At 42.7% G+C, this 17172-nt stretch overlaps 1 protein-coding gene across 10 annotated transcripts in view; it reads left to right on the top strand.

The window, feature by feature from the left end:
* ZNF618 (zinc finger protein 618) overlaps positions 1-17172 on the top strand; it is a 217390-nt gene that overhangs the window by 138720 nt on the left and 61498 nt on the right. For all 10 annotated transcript variants that reach the window (XM_020965576.2, XM_078150042.1, XM_020965583.2 and 7 more), the window contains one exon: positions 14444-14700. In XM_020965576.2, the coding sequence (XP_020821235.1) occupies positions 14444-14700 (257 nt within the window). The remainder of the gene's footprint in view (positions 1-14443; positions 14701-17172) is intronic.

The following is a 17172-nucleotide window of genomic DNA, read 5'->3' on the forward strand; positions in this document are numbered from 1 at the left end:
CAGCCCAGTTTAGTATGGACTCCTCTCTAAAATGTACCCCCTCCCCCTGCCCTTTTGTGCTTAACTTTTGATGTTTTAGCAAAGATCAACTCAGGTTAAATATAAAATTCATAGTGTATATTGAGCAACTATTCTGTAGTTATCTATATATAAATCTCTTTTACAGCGACACAAATAGAATACATTATGGAATGTCAGCGTGTAGATGGATTCAGAGTGCTTTTTCACTAATATACCTAATGATTCGTGCTGAGAATACCCAAGTACTGTACTGTACATTTTAAATGGATATAATTAAAATAATGAGCTCTATTTTAAAAGTGATATATGAAAAAAATTTAAAAATGGAACTAGAAGTATCTGTACTACTAATTCAAAGTGATATAACTACTTTGTGGTGCCTTTGTTATTAGGATACCTAATTAAATGCAAAGATTGGGAAGAAAGCAACATTTGGGCTGTAAATTTAAAATGCAGAAGTCAAGAAATAGCTGCAGTGGCAGGCCGTCCCCTCCGCAGGGGGAGGACTCAAGGGCACGGCACTGAAGAGGATGACTAGTCGAGCGAAAATAGAACAGGTGTACGACAGAGGTGACATGCCAGTGGCCCTGAAGCCAGCCCCGGGGCCTGAGCACCGAAGCTAGGATATGTCTGCCGCTTCTTGGGTGCTCTTTGGGGTGTTTGGGAGACTGGATGCTGACTCCTGGGATTGGCTGGGAGCAGCTGATGACTACCCTGTGGGGGGGAGCGTTTGCACCAGGCCAAGCAAAGGCTGCCAGCTAAATGCAAAGGGTTAACAGGCAAAGTTTGAGTGAGTTTCCTCCAGAGTTTGACCCCATTACCTCCTTTTCCCTGCTCCCCCTTCCTCCCTCCCATGAGTATGCTTCTTGTACACCTGCTGTCACCCCATCCTCAAACTATACCCTGCTCACAGCAAAGGAACCAGATTGGTCATTTAAACCTTCAAGAGAAAATGCATAAAGGTTTTCCCTTCCCCAGGCATTTTGGGCCTGATGTTTCTTTGCAGACTTAAAATTATTCCCCTGTTAAAGAGAAACTTCAGGCATGAGCTAGGAGGCAGGTGATTATTGGGGGGTGGGGAGGGGCAGGGGCCTTCTTAAGGGCTTCTGAAATCTTGCCTCGTAAGCAGCCCACTGTACCAGGCAGCTAGCTGGTGTAGGTCGAGCAACAGACTTGAATCAGGAGTCCTGGGTTTGGAATCTTATTAGCTTTGTGACCTGGAGCAAATAACTTAGCTTATTTCCTCACTTGCACAAAGGGGATGATAATAATAACATCTACCTCTTAGGGTTGTTGTGAGAATCAAAGGAGATCATATGTGTAAAGAGCTTGACAAACCTTAAAGGGCTGTATAAATGTTGGTTGTTGTTTGTTATTGTTTTTGCCGTTACTTAAAGGTAAAAGCCTGATGTGATTTCTTTCCTGCTTCCTCACTGGACCCTTCATTTAACATTGAACAGTGGAGAGAGGGTTAACTTTGGAATCAGAAGGCCTGGGTTAAAGTCCTGACTCTGCCCCCTTCTGCCTATTGTCTGTAAATGAAGGGCTCGGACTCAGGTGTCTGTGAGGGCTCGTCCAGCTCTAAATCTCCGCTCCTAGGTTGTCACTCTCTCTTGGACTCTGGCTCTCTTCCTACTGGCAGTATTTGTTGAACTTGGCAAAGCTTCCACCTGCCATAGAACCCTAGAGTCCTAAGAAAGCAAAGCTGGAAATGATAGCATACTGCCTTCTTATGTTATAGACAAAGTCTCAGAGCAGTGACTTCACCTGCGCGCGTGCGTGTGTGTAGACAAAGTCTCAGAGCAGTGACTTCACCTGCGCGCGTGCGTGTGTGTGTGTGTGTGTGTGTGTGTGTGTGTGACTCAGGAAGAGAGAGTGAGAGGCTGATGTCTTTGTGCAACTTTGCCTCCCTTAAATCCAATTCCATCACAAGTCATCACCCCATCGTGTTATTGGTCCTCTTCAAAAATGAAGGATGAACAAACACACACACACATACGCGTGCACTCACACATACATATAAGAGTGGGGATGGGAAATCTACTTAGGAGAGAAAAGATATATCTACCTATCTATCCACTCACATATACATACATATACACACGTATACAAATATATCTAAGATTTAATATGTATAAATATATGCTCACATATATACTATATGTAATATGTAAAACAAATGTAAATTTTGTTCAGTCATTTTTCAGTTGTGTCCAACTCTTCTGTGACCACATTTGGGGTTTTCTTGGCAAAGATGCTGGAGTGGTTATATGTGAATATACACACACACATGTTGGGCTCTTGTATACACATGTGTGTATGTGTATGCATATGTAGGCGTGCATATGTATATTATATACATATATTATCTACACATGCATGTATACACCTGCACACATGTGTGTCTGTGTAAAATATATAAGATACGGCATATACACATAAATACACGTACACATATATCTGGCCAGATTTCACACCAGCCTTGTCTTCTGTCTGCCTTCAGTTTTCCTGAAAGCAGAAACAGCCCCCTGGCTGTCTGCACCTAACTACCCCTCCTCAGAGGAATTCATTTTGTTTCTCAAGCCTTTGAGTCTGAGCCCATCACCAGATCACTTAACTGTTGCTTATCTGCAGAGTCTATTGTGCTGCCAGCCCCTACTCCCTTGGAAATAGCCACAGCTCAATCTATGTCCTTATTACGCCCAATTAAGAGGGCTAATGATGCTAAAGCAAATACGTAAATTGCGAGTACATGAGTGAACTCATACATTTAGAGACCTAAAAAAATGGAGTCCCTATGATTTAGTCATAGGATCATAGAATTTGAGTGGTGGATGGCACCTTTGGGATCATCAATTAATGATGGTGTTTTTGACGGGTGATCATTTAGCCTTACTATGAACCTTTCCAGACCTTTCACAAGGCATGCCATTACCTTGTTGGGCAAGTCTAATTATTAGAAAGTTCTTCCTTATATTGAGCAGAAGTGTGCCTCCATGTAACTTTCTTCCACTGATCACAGTTCTGCCCTCTGGTCTCATGCAGAATATATCTGCAAATTAATCCCCTCTCCCATGTAAAAGCTCTTTGGGTATTTGAATACAGTGATCATCATCTTGCTCATTTTTCTTTTCTCTGAGCTAAACCTCCCTGTTCCTTCCATTGATTCTCATAGGACATGTTTGTATGCTTTTCCATCCAGGTTTCCCTCATTTGGGTATATTCCAGTCTGTCTTAAAAAGCTTAAAAAATGAATACTCAGAAGTTAACACACTCCTCCCAGTGTGGTCTGACCAGGGCACGGTGGGACAATCTCCTCCTGGGATCTGAGCAGTGTTCCTTCTATTAAGACAATCTACAATTAACTCTAGGAAATTTGACATGATCAGGAGAGTGTCATTTCCAAACAGGGATGTATTGGAGGGACTCTGTCTTCCATTTAGGGTCAGGGCTAGACTTCTGCCGTAATAGTAGCCAACACCTCTGGCCAACACATGCCTCTCTGTTCAGTGACACTCCAAAGACAGTAATAGTCAGAGTTGCAGGCCATTCATGGGGCAATGGAGAGGCATATGGTGGACATGTGGAAGCAGAAGCAAGTTACTAGCAAAGAGTTGCACAGGAGAAGCAGTGCAAAAGATGTCTTAAGAGATGGGTGACCAAAAAAGAGGGTGAACCAGTTATGCGGTGAATGAGGGATGTCCATTGAACAGTCTACATGCTCCATTGGTGTCCATCCAATGTCAGGAGATGAAGAAGGCCTCTTGTGTGTTGATTGGACAGGAATTGCACTAGATGAGAAGGCCACTTTGCCACTGGAAATAGTCCCCACACCAGTGAGATCACAGATCCCTCCAAGTATCCAAGGTCCCATTAACTTTAGTCATTGGCTCCTCATATTAAGCTTGTAGCTAACTAATTATCTCTAGATCTTTATCACGTGAGAAAATAATTTTCTTTGCTAAAATAGTAGCAGTAGTGATAGTAGTAGTAGTAGTGGTGGTGGTAATAATAACAAATGTTTATATAATGCCTTAAGATTTGCAAAGCACTTTTTATACATTAACGTGTTTGATCCTCATGTTATCAGAGAACAAATCCAGAACTGAAAAAAGTTTTAGGAAGAAATTCACTGTCATCCAGCAGAGGAGAGAGCAAAAAAGGTAGCCTACTCCCCCTGAGCCTCAGTAAGCTTTACCGTCTACAGAATTAAAAAAAAAAGTCACAAGGAACCAAAAGCTGGTTAAATGTAGTTTAATTTGTAACCTGACTTAGTTTACCTATAGAGTTTGTTTAACTAGGTTTGTTTCCTTAGGGGATATGTGAGATTATGACATTGTTTAATTAAGTTTTTTCAACTTTTATGACATTGAAAGAAACGTGGGATTGTGAATCTTTTTTTTAAAAACATTTTTGTGACTTTCATGGCCGTATCTGTTCTTTCAATGCCTGGGGAATCTCCCTGTATTGTGGAATACACTTGTTTCCTGTAATGTCCAAGTACCCTGACTTATAGCCCCTGATATTTACTCATTTTGATCCCGCTGACTAGGTGTTGCCCCCAGTCTGGTCCCTTCCCCTCTGTAAAGGAAGTCTATCAAGTTCTAGATAAAATGGGCAGCGAAGGGGATAATCTCCACTGACTCTGGTTATTTAACCTGGCTCTTTGCTTCGGATAATTGTGCTTTCTGTAGTATAGGAATGCTGGGCTTTAAAAAGCTCCAAAGTGGGGAAACTGTAGGAAGACTTCAGTGCATTATTTGAACCTAGTCCTGTGTGGCTGAGAGACCAGACTTGTTGCTTAGAGACCAGATTCATTTAATGCTTAACTTAGGACATCAGATTATGCTGACCCCAAAAACCTTTTAGGGATCTGAACATTGATATGAGGAATGTAAGGAGTTTCCTTCTGCTATACATCTTTATCATATTACATATTTGTGCTTTGGCAGGTGAAAATTCTACCACTGACTTTCCTATTAGGAAAGGATTTTTTTCGGGGGGAATCGGCATAACCTGGACGTCTTGAGTTAAGCATTAAACACATCTGTTCTCTCAGCCAAGCCAAGGCTAGGTTCAAACAATGCAATTAAGTTTTCCTACATTCGCAACAACCCTGGGTGGTAAGTGCTATTATTATCCCCATTTTACAGGTAAGGAAACTGAGGCTGAGAGAGGTTAAATAACTTGCCCAGGTTACACAACTATTAAGCGTCTGAGGTAGGATTTGAACTCTGGTTGCGGCATCTCTCTTCTATGTCCCCTTCAACTCCAGGCCCATCATCATTGCCACAGCGTAGGTCTGCTTCACCTCACTCCTATTTTGCAATAACCAGTGGCTTGGTCTCTGCCCCAGGTCTCTCTCCTTTGTGGTCAGAAGTGATCTTAGCTTAGCTGCCAAAGTGATCTTCCAAAGCACAGGCCTAACCACACACCTTTCTTAGTAAATTCCAGTGGCTCCCTATATTTGACCTCTAGGATCAAATGTACAATATTAAATATAAAATCCTGTTTGGTTTGTTAAATCCTTTACATCCTGGTCCCTTCTTACCTTTCTAGGCTTAGAAGACTGTCTTTGCTCACCTCTACGTACTCCATGATTCAGTAACACTGGGTTTTCTGCTGTTTTGTGCACCTTCTCCCGACTCTGGACTATCCACCATACCTAGAATCTCTTCCTTCTCATTTCTGCCCTCTGGCTTCCTTCAAGACTCAGCTCAGATCCTGTCTTCTACAAGAAGCCTTTTCTGGTCCCCCTTAATTCTAGTTCATTCCTTCTGAGATGCCCTCTGATTTACTCTCTACTTATCTTATATGTGCATAGTTGTTAGAGTATCTCATCTATTGGAATATAAACTCCTTGAGGGCAGGGACTGGTTTCACCTTTTCTTGTGTCTCCAGTGTCTAGTACAGTCCTTGACACTTAGTACTCGTTATTAAATGATTGTTGTCTTGTTAATGCCAAGTCCAGTGTGCTGTAGAATTCTGTGTTTTTGTTTTTAACTTTTCTTTTATATTCCATAGGGTACCAGTGGTCTTAGCCTACTCTTCACTTCAGCCTGGTGTGACTAGCTGTGCTGGGTCTTTACTTTCCCTTGGTTGGCATAGTTTACTTCCTCAACCACCCTTTCCTGGGCATGACCAATAGGAATTGTGGGGTGTTCTCTGATCAGATGGGTGGTCATGATATAAGTGAAAGGGCATTGGGGGAGAAGTCAGTAGACCTGTGGTCTAATCCCAGATGCATTACTAATTTGCTATGTAACCTTGAGCTGGTCACGGAATCTTTTTTAGTTTTACATTTTTCTTCTCTTAAAATAAAATGGTGGGAAGGGGTTACCATGGGGGGGGGTAAGGACAAGAAATCTTGGTGTCCTACTTGGTTCCCAAGGCTGTTGTGAGGATCGAATGAAATAATTAATGGACATGAGTTTGCTTTGTAAAATGAAAGGGGCTTATAAAGTAGTACCTTGAAATTGCAAATTAAATCATAATAACAAATTGATGGAATTCTTGCTGTATGAATGTCTTAGAACAGGGATTCATAGCTTAGCTACCTAGACTATATCAAGGTGTCACAGAAAACCAGAAATGACCTTAGAAGTCATCTTGTTCAGTCTTCTCATGTTACAGATGAGGAAACTGAGGCTTAGAAAGGAAGAGACTTATTTAATTCACACAAGTACTAAGGGGGCAGAACCAGGTTTCAAATCCTGGTCATTGTGGGTAGCCCTCTCTCCTGGTTTTAAACAATACAGACCTTTTATTTCCTCTTTCTAATTTTTCTCATATTTTTGTCCCTCCCTCCCTCCATCTCTTTAGTCTTTTGCCCATTCTTTTTCCTTTTCTTCTCCCTCCCCCCCACCCCCAATCTTGCTCATACCTATAAGCAGCCTCCTTACTGGATTTTAGGGTTTGGAAACAGTAAGGGACCTTAGAGATCATGTCCTCATTCCCTTGTCACTTAGCCCAGAAGGGGCTTGAAGAGGCTGCTGAACCCTGGCCTAGAGCCTTGAATGTGTGGGATAGGAGGCAAGAGATCACCAGGGGCTAGGGGAGCAAGTGCATTTTCCTTTTTCCCAATTGAGAAACTGGGAATTTGGGAAAAGGCATGTGTGTCACCATTTGGCTAGTAATAATGTGTCTCCATGGCTTCCCAGGGTAATACTGTTGTACCTGAGAGTTCTGTTTGGTGGTTTACAGTTCTTATTAGTGCTAAAAATGTTCTCTGTTATTGTTGTTTAATCTTACTGAGGCCCTGTGATTTCCATTCGGGAATGTGTTTTAGGAGAATGAGTGCTGCTTTTAACTGGCCCACACTGAGTCTGTTCTGCTGTTGCCAGAATGAGAGAATGTGTGTGTGTGTGTGTGTGTGTGTGTGTGTACATACACGTGTGATATTTAAAGGTAATTCAATTTAGTAAACATTTATAAAAGACACATCTGAAGGCCTGGCCTTCAGATTCATTAAGTAAATGCTTATTAATCACATCTTTGGTACAGCACCCAACGCTAGGTGCTGGAGAGCCTTATAATACTAACGATGCTTCTCAAGTGGCTTATAGTCTTACAGGATGTATCCCGACTGTCTGGTTGGTACACAGGAGATACAAAGGATAGTGTGATACATATCAGGGAAATATCTGGATTATGAGAAATGAAGATGATAGATTACTTTCTGGGGGTAGGGAAGGTATTTTCATTGAAGGCTCCAAGGAAGAAGGGGTGGTAGACCTTAGCTGGGGCTCGAAAGAAAGGAGAGGAACTTCCTCTGTCCTCTGCACAGGAACATTATAAGCAAAGGCACTGAAAAAGGAGTGAGTAGTCTGATTTAAGAATATAGAGAGTATGAAAAGGGAATAATGAGTTAAAAGTCATTTGGAGTCTGACTCCAAATGGCCTGGAATGTCAGTTTTTAAGGCACTGGAAATTTTTGAGTAAAACATGACATAGGATCATAGGTTTAGACCTAGGAGAGACTGTAGGCAAACATAGGTCCTCTCTTTCCCTCCCTCCCTCTCTCCCTTCTCTTTCTCTCTCTCCTCCTTTCTCCTCTTTCTCCCTCTTTTCTCTTTTATCTGCCTTCCTCTTCTCTCCCCTGCCTCTCTCTCTCTCTCTCTCTCTCTCTCTCTCTCTCTCTCTCTCTCTCTCTCTCTCTCTCTTCACACACACACACACACACACACACACACACACACTTATATATAATCTAGTCCAAATTCCTCATTTTACAAAGGAGGAAACTGAGGCCCAGAGAGGTTGAGTAATTTGCCTAAAATCACACTGTTAGTTTCTGGGGGCCAAACCAGGACTGTACAGTTCAAATCTCTTGACTGTAAGCCCTGCAGATCTTTCAGTTTTAAACGTGCCAAGTAGCGTCCACTTAGAACTCTGGAGCTTTTCTTCTGGGTTAGCTGAACAGGATGGAGGTCAGGACACTGGTCGGGGACTGAGCACTGTGAGCTTTTTGAACTGGTCTCCTTCTTAGCTCAGGTGTAGATTGTGTTTGACTCAAGTGTGGTTCATGTGGAAGTGACCCTAGACTTGACTAGTATTGTTTATCCATGGGAGGTCAGAACTGATCCATCCTATTGTGTCCTAAAAGGGACCAATCTGTACCTCTGGAGGCAAGAGTGACAGAAAAAAGCTCCTCAGAGCCGGCCAGGCCCAGATGTTCCTGTTCATTCGCTTACTCACTCACTCGCTGACTTACTCATTCACTCACTCATTCATCTTTTCTGCCATTAAGGAAACCAAGTGGTTTGGCTAGTTGCTAAGGATGTAGAGGGAAGGGATGGAGGGGCTTGCTGAGTTGGCTGTGGGGTTGGCTTCAGGAATAGTGAGCTATTAATCACACTTCTCTTTTCCTCAGTGAACAAACAAGAGACGAATACTGTAAGGTCTGACAGCTCTGACGTGGCTGACCCACTTGGAGAAGCTTTGTGCTCTCCTTGTAGGAGGCTGGGCTGGAATTGTTCCTGAAGATGCTTCTCTCTTCCTCTGATCTTTGGCACTTTCCCTCCTCCCTCCTCCCTCCTGCCCTTTTCCCCAGGGTAATTTCCTTTCCTTTGCCTTTGTAAGGAAGATCTCTATCTGCTGCTGGTTGGCTGGGGACTTTACCTTTCTTTCGCAGTTCATTCCTTCCATCTCATTGAGGAAGCAGGAGCTTTTTTGCTTCACCATCTCCCAGAAAAGAACTATGGATCAGTCTGGAGCTCAGGGGAGGATCTTGTTTCCCAGTCTTTTTTTTTTTTTTTCTCTTTAGATTTAGAGTACATCCAAGAGCCAGGAAATGGCCCAGAGCAGATGACAAACTCATAGCCCATTAGCTTATAAGTTTATAAGATCCCTGTCACCATGCCTCATCATCATCTGCAAGCCTTTATTAAGTACTTTGTACATATCCTGCCTTGTGTTAGCTTCTATATGGGACAGAAGGAATTTAAGAATGCTCCAAGAGCTTACATTCATTTGGGAAAATGGGACATAAATCTTTGAATGTTTTTAGGAACGTAGAACTTTAGAGCCAGAATGTATCTTAGAGGTAATTTAATTCAGGCCCTTCATTTTAAAGAAGTGGAAAATGAGGGCTAGAGAGGCAAAATGATAAAACTAAGGTCACTCAGGTATTAAATGGGAAAGCTGCGATTTGAATCTAGTTATTTTGACCCTAAACCCAATGTCCTTTCCACTGAGCCCCACTGGCTTAAGATGCTAAGTATCAGACATGTGATGCAGGCTATGTGTGCTATAGCAGTTTGGGGCGGGGGGACATGTGTGGGGATTACTGTGGCCTGGGATGTTTGGGGAAGACTTCATGGAGGAGAAAGAACTTGAGTTGATTCTCAAAAAATAGGTAGGACATGGACAAGGAAGAGTACTTTGTGTTGTCACATTGAGCTAGGATTTAGCTGTTTCTATGATTTTCAAAGAACAGATTCTCTTTTAAAAATAATCCATGTCAGGAGTCATCCTTGACTTGTCGTTATCATCATTGTCATTGTGGTAATAATGAACTGGGAGGGACTCAGGTACAGGTGACCATAGAACCTGAGGACAAATTGTCCCCTCCCTCCTTTCTTCTCCTCCTCGTCTTCCTCCTTTTCTTCATCTTTGTCATCGTCATTTTTGTCTTCTTCCTTCTCCTTCCCCACCCATATCTATTGGCTCTTTTCCCGTTCCTATTCCAAAAACCCTCATGTCTCTCCCATTCTTAAAAAATTACCTCTTGAGGTCTTTTTATGGTAGCTAAGAATTGGAAGTCAAAGAGATGTCCATCTATTGGGGAATAGCTAAATAAGTTGTGGTATATGATTGTAATGGAATATTATTGTGTTACAAGAAATGATGAGCAGGATGATTTCAGAAAAACTTGGAAAGACTTAAATGAACTGATGCAAAGTGAAGTGAACAGAACTAGGAGATTGTTTGTACACAGTAACTTCAATATTGTCCAATGAAGAACTGTGAATGACTCAGCTGTTCTCAATACAATGATCCAAGGGGGGCAGCTGGTTGGCACAGTAGATAGAGCTCTGACCTTGGAGTCAGGAGGACCTGAGTTCAAATCCGGCCTCAGATACTTGACACTTACTAGCTATGTGACTCTGGGCAAGTAACTTAATCCCATTGCCTTACCAAAAAGCAAAAAAAATAAAAATAAAAATACAGTGATCCAAGACAGTCCCAAAGGACTAATGATGAAGCATACTATCCACCTCCAGAGAAAGAACTGATATTGTTTGAATACATGAGGCATGCTACTTTTCACTGTCTTTCTTTTTCTTTTATTTGAGTGTTCTTGTACAAAATTATGAGTATGGAAATGTTTTATATGATTGCACATGTATAACCTATATCTAATTGCTTACTGTCTCAGGGAGGGATAGGATTTGGAACTCAAAACCTTAAAAAAGGGGCAGCTAGGTGGCACAGTGAAAAGAGCACTGGCGCTCAAGTCAAGAGGACCTGAGTTCAAATTCGGCCTCAGATACTTTTACTAGCTGTGTGACCCTGGGCAAGTTACTGAACCCCATTGCCTAGCCCGCCCCCAAAAAAAAAACCTTAAAAAAGTTAAAAAATTATTTTAACATGTAATTGGGGGGAAATTTTATATATTTGTGTGTGTATGTATGTATGTGTGTGTGTGGTGTGTGTGTGTGTGTGTGTGTGTGTAATTCTCACTTGATCCTATCATTCTTCCTAGCTAACTCTTTGAGAAAGCTGTCTGCACTTGGTATGTCCACTCTCGCCTCTTACTCTGAACTCTGGCAGCCAGCCATATCATTCAATGGAAATTGCCCTCTCCAATGTAACTAGTGGTCTCTTAAATGGCAAACCCAATGGCCTTTAGACCTTCTGGACCTCTCTGCAACATTGGACACTGTTGGTTGGGACTGACCTTTGGGATGCTCTCTCCTCACTTGGTTTTTGTGGCATTGCTCTTTCCTGGTCCTCTTCTGTCTCTTTTTGCTGGTTCCTCCTCTGTCTCATATGCACTAACCAAGACTGTCCTTCAAGGCTCTGTCCTGGGCGCTCTTCTCAGATGTTCCCAGAACTACATATTCAGCCCTAGCCTCTTTTCTGATCCTTCACTACTACCTGCTTTTCGGACATCTCAGATTCAGTTTATCCTAAGCAGAATTTGTTATCTTTCTTCTCCCCTCTTCCAAACTTCTCCATTAGTATCGCAGACTCCACCATCCTTCCAGTCACCCAGGCCAGCAACCTCAGTGTCCTCCTTGACTTTTTCCTCCCTTTCCCCTCATATGTCCAGATGCTTGTCATTTCTATCTTCAAAAAACAAAAACAAAACAACAAACTCCCAGAGCCCCAGCCCAGCCCCCTCATTTCATTTCACATTGCAGTAGCCTTCAAAATGATCTCTCGGTCCCAAGTCTCTCACTCCCATCCATCTTCTACTCAGCTGCCGAAGTTATTTTTCTAAAGTGTGGGTCTGACCGTGTCATGCCTCGGTTCCCCATGGCATCAAATTTAAAGTTCTCTGTGTGGCATTTAAAACTCTTTCTAAACTGCCCCCTTCCTTCTCCCCAGTCTTCTTAAAGTTTACTCACCTTTACACACTTGAAAATCCAGTTCTCTGAAGTCCACTGGCCTCCTTGGCAGTTCTTTGAACACACCATTCCATCTCCTGTCTTCATGCCTTTGCACTGTCTGTCCCTCACCCCTGGAGTACTCTTGCCTCTCACCTTTGCCTCTTTCTCTGGCTTCCTTCAAGACTCAGCTCAGACCTCAGCTTCTGCAGGAGGCCTTTCCCTGTCTGCCCAGCTGCTTACAACTTCCCCTCCCACATCGTCTTTCAGCTAGTCCCCATACATCTTATATCACCTAGTTATTATATACAGGTAACTTCCTGAAGGCAGAGACATTTTTGCCTTTCGTTGTACTGGGTACACAGTAGGTACTTAAGAAATACTTATTGACTAGCTGATTGCAAGACACTGCTGGATGCTAGAGATAAAAAGGATAAAATGAAAAACAGCTCCTGTCCTCGAGGAGCTTCCATTCGGTTGGTAAACTGAACACAGAGTGGAAGGAAGAACTTGCTTGGTCTTGTCTGGGTTAAAGAGCTGTGTGGGGGTCTTGAGGGATGGGGAAAACTGAGAGGAGTTAGGGAAAGGTGTTCTCTGTTCTCATACTGATCCAGCACCTGCTGTTTTCATGACTTCAAAGCCTTAATAATCACCCATGTTAAAGGACCGCCATCATCAGTGTTGTTAATAGTGTATTGAACAACCTCTTCGTGGAAGTGCCTCTTGAGTTTCATCCCCAGATTGCTGTAGGATAATGAATTTTGGGGTTGTATCTGCTCTCCCAGAACTCATTGGCAGAGAGGGGTCTTGATATGTTTGAAGGGAGGGAGGACCCACATGCACCAACTCACAGATTCTTGAAGTTGAAGTGAGTAAATTATGCTAGCTAATTAAATTAGTCTGTGCTTTAATTAATTAGAATGATCTGTGTTAAAACTTTCTCATCTAGTGGACCTTTTTTAAAAAATATATTTTATTGATATCTCTTGTTTTTACATCATGTCCGTTTCCTAATTTATTCCTTCCTCTTTTCCCCTCCCAGAGAGTTATCCTTTACAGAAATATCTATGAGTTGATTGGTATAGGGGACTCACAGGTGAACAAATCCCCTCTGCCAGTGAAGGTCAGCAAATTCTCTGCAGTCTGTGGTCTTAAGAGTTATCTGCAGGGGCAGGTAGGTGGTGCAGTAGATACACCTATGGCCTTGGAGTCAGTAGGACCTGAGTTTGAATTTGGCCTCAAACACTTGACACTTACCAGCTGTGCGACCCTGGGCAAATCACTTCACCCTATTGCCTTGTTTTAAAAAAAAAAAAGCAAGAGTTACCTGCAGTGCTTCTTAAACTATGGGTCTTGACCATATAGGGTTATGACTCACAGTGTAAGATGCACTGAAGGGGTTTCCAGTGGAAAAAAATTTAAGAAGCTCTGACCTAGAGTACTGAGAGTTTTGGTTGTGTAACAGAGAACTTTTTTTTTAAGGGAAAAAACAATTCAGCAAAACTAAAATTACCATGAAAAATCTGCCATTATATGTTGTGTTCCACAACTGTAGTCTTCCACCTCTGCAACGAAGCAGGGGGGTTATTTCTTCTTTGGGGCCACATTTGGTCTTTAGAACTTCACAGCATTCTGTTGTCTTTATATCTCAGCATTATTGTGGTCTTGTGTATACTATTTCCTGTTTCTGCATACTTCACCTTGCATCATTTCATATAAGTCTTTCCATGCTTCTCTAAGTTCATCATATTTGTTGTTTCTTATTGCACAGTCATGTTCTGTTATATTCCTCTACTCTGTGTTCAGCCATTCCCTGTTTGAAGGGCATTTACTGTTAAAAAAATGAACTTACTTTTAAAGCATACTGGCTTGTGGGGGGGGGGCAGGGTTTGAAGGCTGCTTCAAGTACAGTCTTAGCCCACAACCTTACGTGGAAACATACTTCATTTTATTGGGTTGTGTCTTAGTTTCTGCACCTTGAAAAGGTGCATTATAATCCCAGACTGTCAGGGGGCTAAATCAAAATAGATTAATAAAAAAATTTTAAAATAGATCAAAATAAATTCATAAAAAAAAATGTATAGCCTATATCAGATTGCATGCTGTCTTGGGAAAGGAGGGGGAGAAAAATTTAAAACTTGAAAGCTTATGGAAGTGATTGTTAATAAATCAAAATAAATTAACAAACTTTCAGGGGGAATAGAGAATTGAGGGATTTGATATCTGGGAAATACTACAGACCTCATATGTAAGAGCTGAACTAGTCAGATCTGGGGTACCATTAGTCAAAGAATAAGGCTTAAGTAAGGTGAAAGGGTCCTTGCCCAAATGCAGAGCAGGCTCCTGATCTCTTCTCTCTGCCTTTGCAGGGAGAGGCTAAAAAGGAGTCCCAAGAGTGCCAAGGCAGAGGGCTCCAGTCCTGTGCCGGCAGAGACCTCACTGTGCTCAGAGCAGGGGACGATGACAGACGTGAAGGTGAAGACGGAGCTTCCTGATGACTACATCCAGGAGGTGATCTGGCAGGACGATGCCAAAGAGTCCAAGAAGAATGTCAAGGACGGGTCTGGGGATGTGCCGGCTGAGATCTGTGTGGTGATTGGGGGTGTCCGGAACCAGCAGACCCTTGGTGAGTGGCCCAGAGTGACAGCTGAAAGGTGGGAAGTTTGCCTTCCTACTTCGCCATTGCCTTGAATAGTTTTAGCAGCAAGTCAGAGGGCATGGGCAGGAAGGGGCCAGGACCTTGGGGAATAACTGTTTCCTCTGCAGTATCTTAGCCTAGTCCACCTGTCTGTTTTCCTCTCACTCCTTTGGCATTTTCTTCTTTCTGGGCCTCTTTGTATGGAGAACTCGAGTTTTGTGGAAATAGTTTTCAGAGCAGGTCCTATCCCTTCCTTTGGCTCTTGAGCTGAGGAGGGAATGTGTTCTTGACTCTCATACTCTGTAGCTTTTGGTTTGATGTCCACCACATCCTGAACCGGTAGAACTGCCTCTCATCATATCACCTCCATCCATCACCTTGGGCTCCTTCAGGATATTCTTTCATCTTGTTCTTCTTTATGTTGGTATGCCTTCCTCCTCCTAGCCTCCCTCCCTTTCCCCACTTTTCTTTTATCAGCATCCGGGGGGGATTAAGATTGAGTACTCATTGTGAGCATGGCCTCCCCTCCTCGAAGAATCCTAGAATTTTCAGTGACTCTTTGTTGCCTGCAGGATAAGGTATAATTCATCATTCAAGACCCTTTTGGCACTTTACTAGCTCTGTGGTCCTGGGCAAGTCACTTAACCCCGTTGCCTATGCCCCCCCGCCTTTCAAAAAAAAAGACTGTTTTGGGAGCAGTGGAAAAAATGAGCCTTAGTTTTGGAGTCAGGACTAGGGTTCAAGTACCAGTTACTTTCCTGGACATTTGTAAAGTGAAGGCATTAGACTTGATGTCCTCTGAAGTCACTTTCAGCTTTAAATCTCTGATCCTATGTTTCCAGACTCCCTGCTCTCTTGTTTTCTGAACTGGTCTCTTTGCTGTCCCATGAACCCACTGTTCGCATGACTCTCTTACCTGGACAGCCCATGTTTGAGGCCCAACTCAAGCCCAACTTCCTTCATGAAGCCTTCCCCGACCACAATAGTCTGAGGTAGTCCTGAACTCCTATGGCACCTCCTAAATCTGGCCCACACCTTTGGCACTAATCAGGGAATGGCTTTTATTAGTTATTTTTTCATATTTCTGTGTCTTGTTTCCCCAACTAGACTATAAACTCCTTGAAGGCAGGGACTTTGTATGGACTGTCTTTGTATCCTTCTTCTCCTTATGAGGCTTAAACACCTTCAGAGCAGGTGCTGAGTGAAGACTGGTAGCCAGAAGAAAACCACATTCTCTGCTTTTCATTTTTAAAGTGTTTGGGCTTTTCAAAAGTTTTGTTGCTGCCCTTTGTTTTTATGTTTTCATTTCCACACGTATTCTGCTACCCAGTGAGTCTTCCCTTGTCACAGAGGTGAAAGTTAAAAACCAGCTGTTTAGCCAAACCAGCCAACATATCACCCATTCCTGGCAGCACAGTCAGCGCTCTGCACTTGTATTGCCCCTCCTTTTCGGCGAAAGGAGGGAAGCGCATTGTTCTCATCTCCTTTTCAGGGCCAGGCGTGGTCGTTCTGATTTTATGATGTTTGGTTTCATTTTCTTGTTCTTTCTATTTACGTTGTTGTCTTCCCTGTATTGCTTTCTTGTATCTGCTTACTTCACTCTGTCAGTTACATTCATCCCTCCGATGTTTCTCTAAACTCCTCATTTTAGTCATTTATGGTGCAGTGATATTCTGTTACATTCACTTTTCACAGTTTGTTCCACCATTCTCTAGTCTGTGGGTACCCACTTTGTTTCCATTTCTTCGCTGCCATTTTAGTTTTGCATCATATCCATTTCCAAATATATATCCCCATTCCATACTGTGCCCCATCTCCCTCCCCTCCCCAGTGATCGTTCTCTTGCAATAAAGATTTTTGAAAGGGAGGAAAAAGCTCTTCAACCAAACTAACCTTCAGACAAACTAATTAGACAGTGACCACATCTGCTAAGATATGGAATATTCCATATTCATAGCCCCCCCTCCCTGAAATGAAGGAGGGACGGATCCACTTTCCATTTTAAACAGAACCTTTGATTCAGTGACCAAACATTAGAAAGGGATTGAGCTATGACACATACATTCACATACAGGTTAGAACTTTGAGCAGCCTACCCCAAAGCTGACATTTAAATGTTCTCATCCATCCTTGGTGATAACTCTAAGAGTAGCCCCACTCCTTTGCACATGAACAAATGGTGTGGCTGGCATCTGAGAGGTTCCTTACTTCCTAGATGAATTTCCACTTCTTAGAGAAAGACAGGACTAGACTCTCATGGCTTTCACTGACAAGGCTGTTGAGTGCATCACCTCTCCCTCACAGGGTATGGCCCCATCACCTGCCCTGTAAGGGAACAGGAAGAATATTAGACCAGGCATGAGAAGACCTGAGCTCCAGGGCTGGTTGAGTTGGGTTTAGTTGAGTGGCTTTGGGTAAGCTACTTGGCCTCACTGTTCACTTTTGGGGGTAATGATGCCT

The sequence above is a fragment of the Phascolarctos cinereus genome, unplaced genomic scaffold (assembly GCF_003287225.1).
Source record: "Phascolarctos cinereus isolate Bilbo 61053 unplaced genomic scaffold, phaCin_HiC Scaffold_2;HRSCAF=192, whole genome shotgun sequence".
Lineage (NCBI taxonomy): Eukaryota > Metazoa > Chordata > Mammalia > Diprotodontia > Phascolarctidae > Phascolarctos > Phascolarctos cinereus.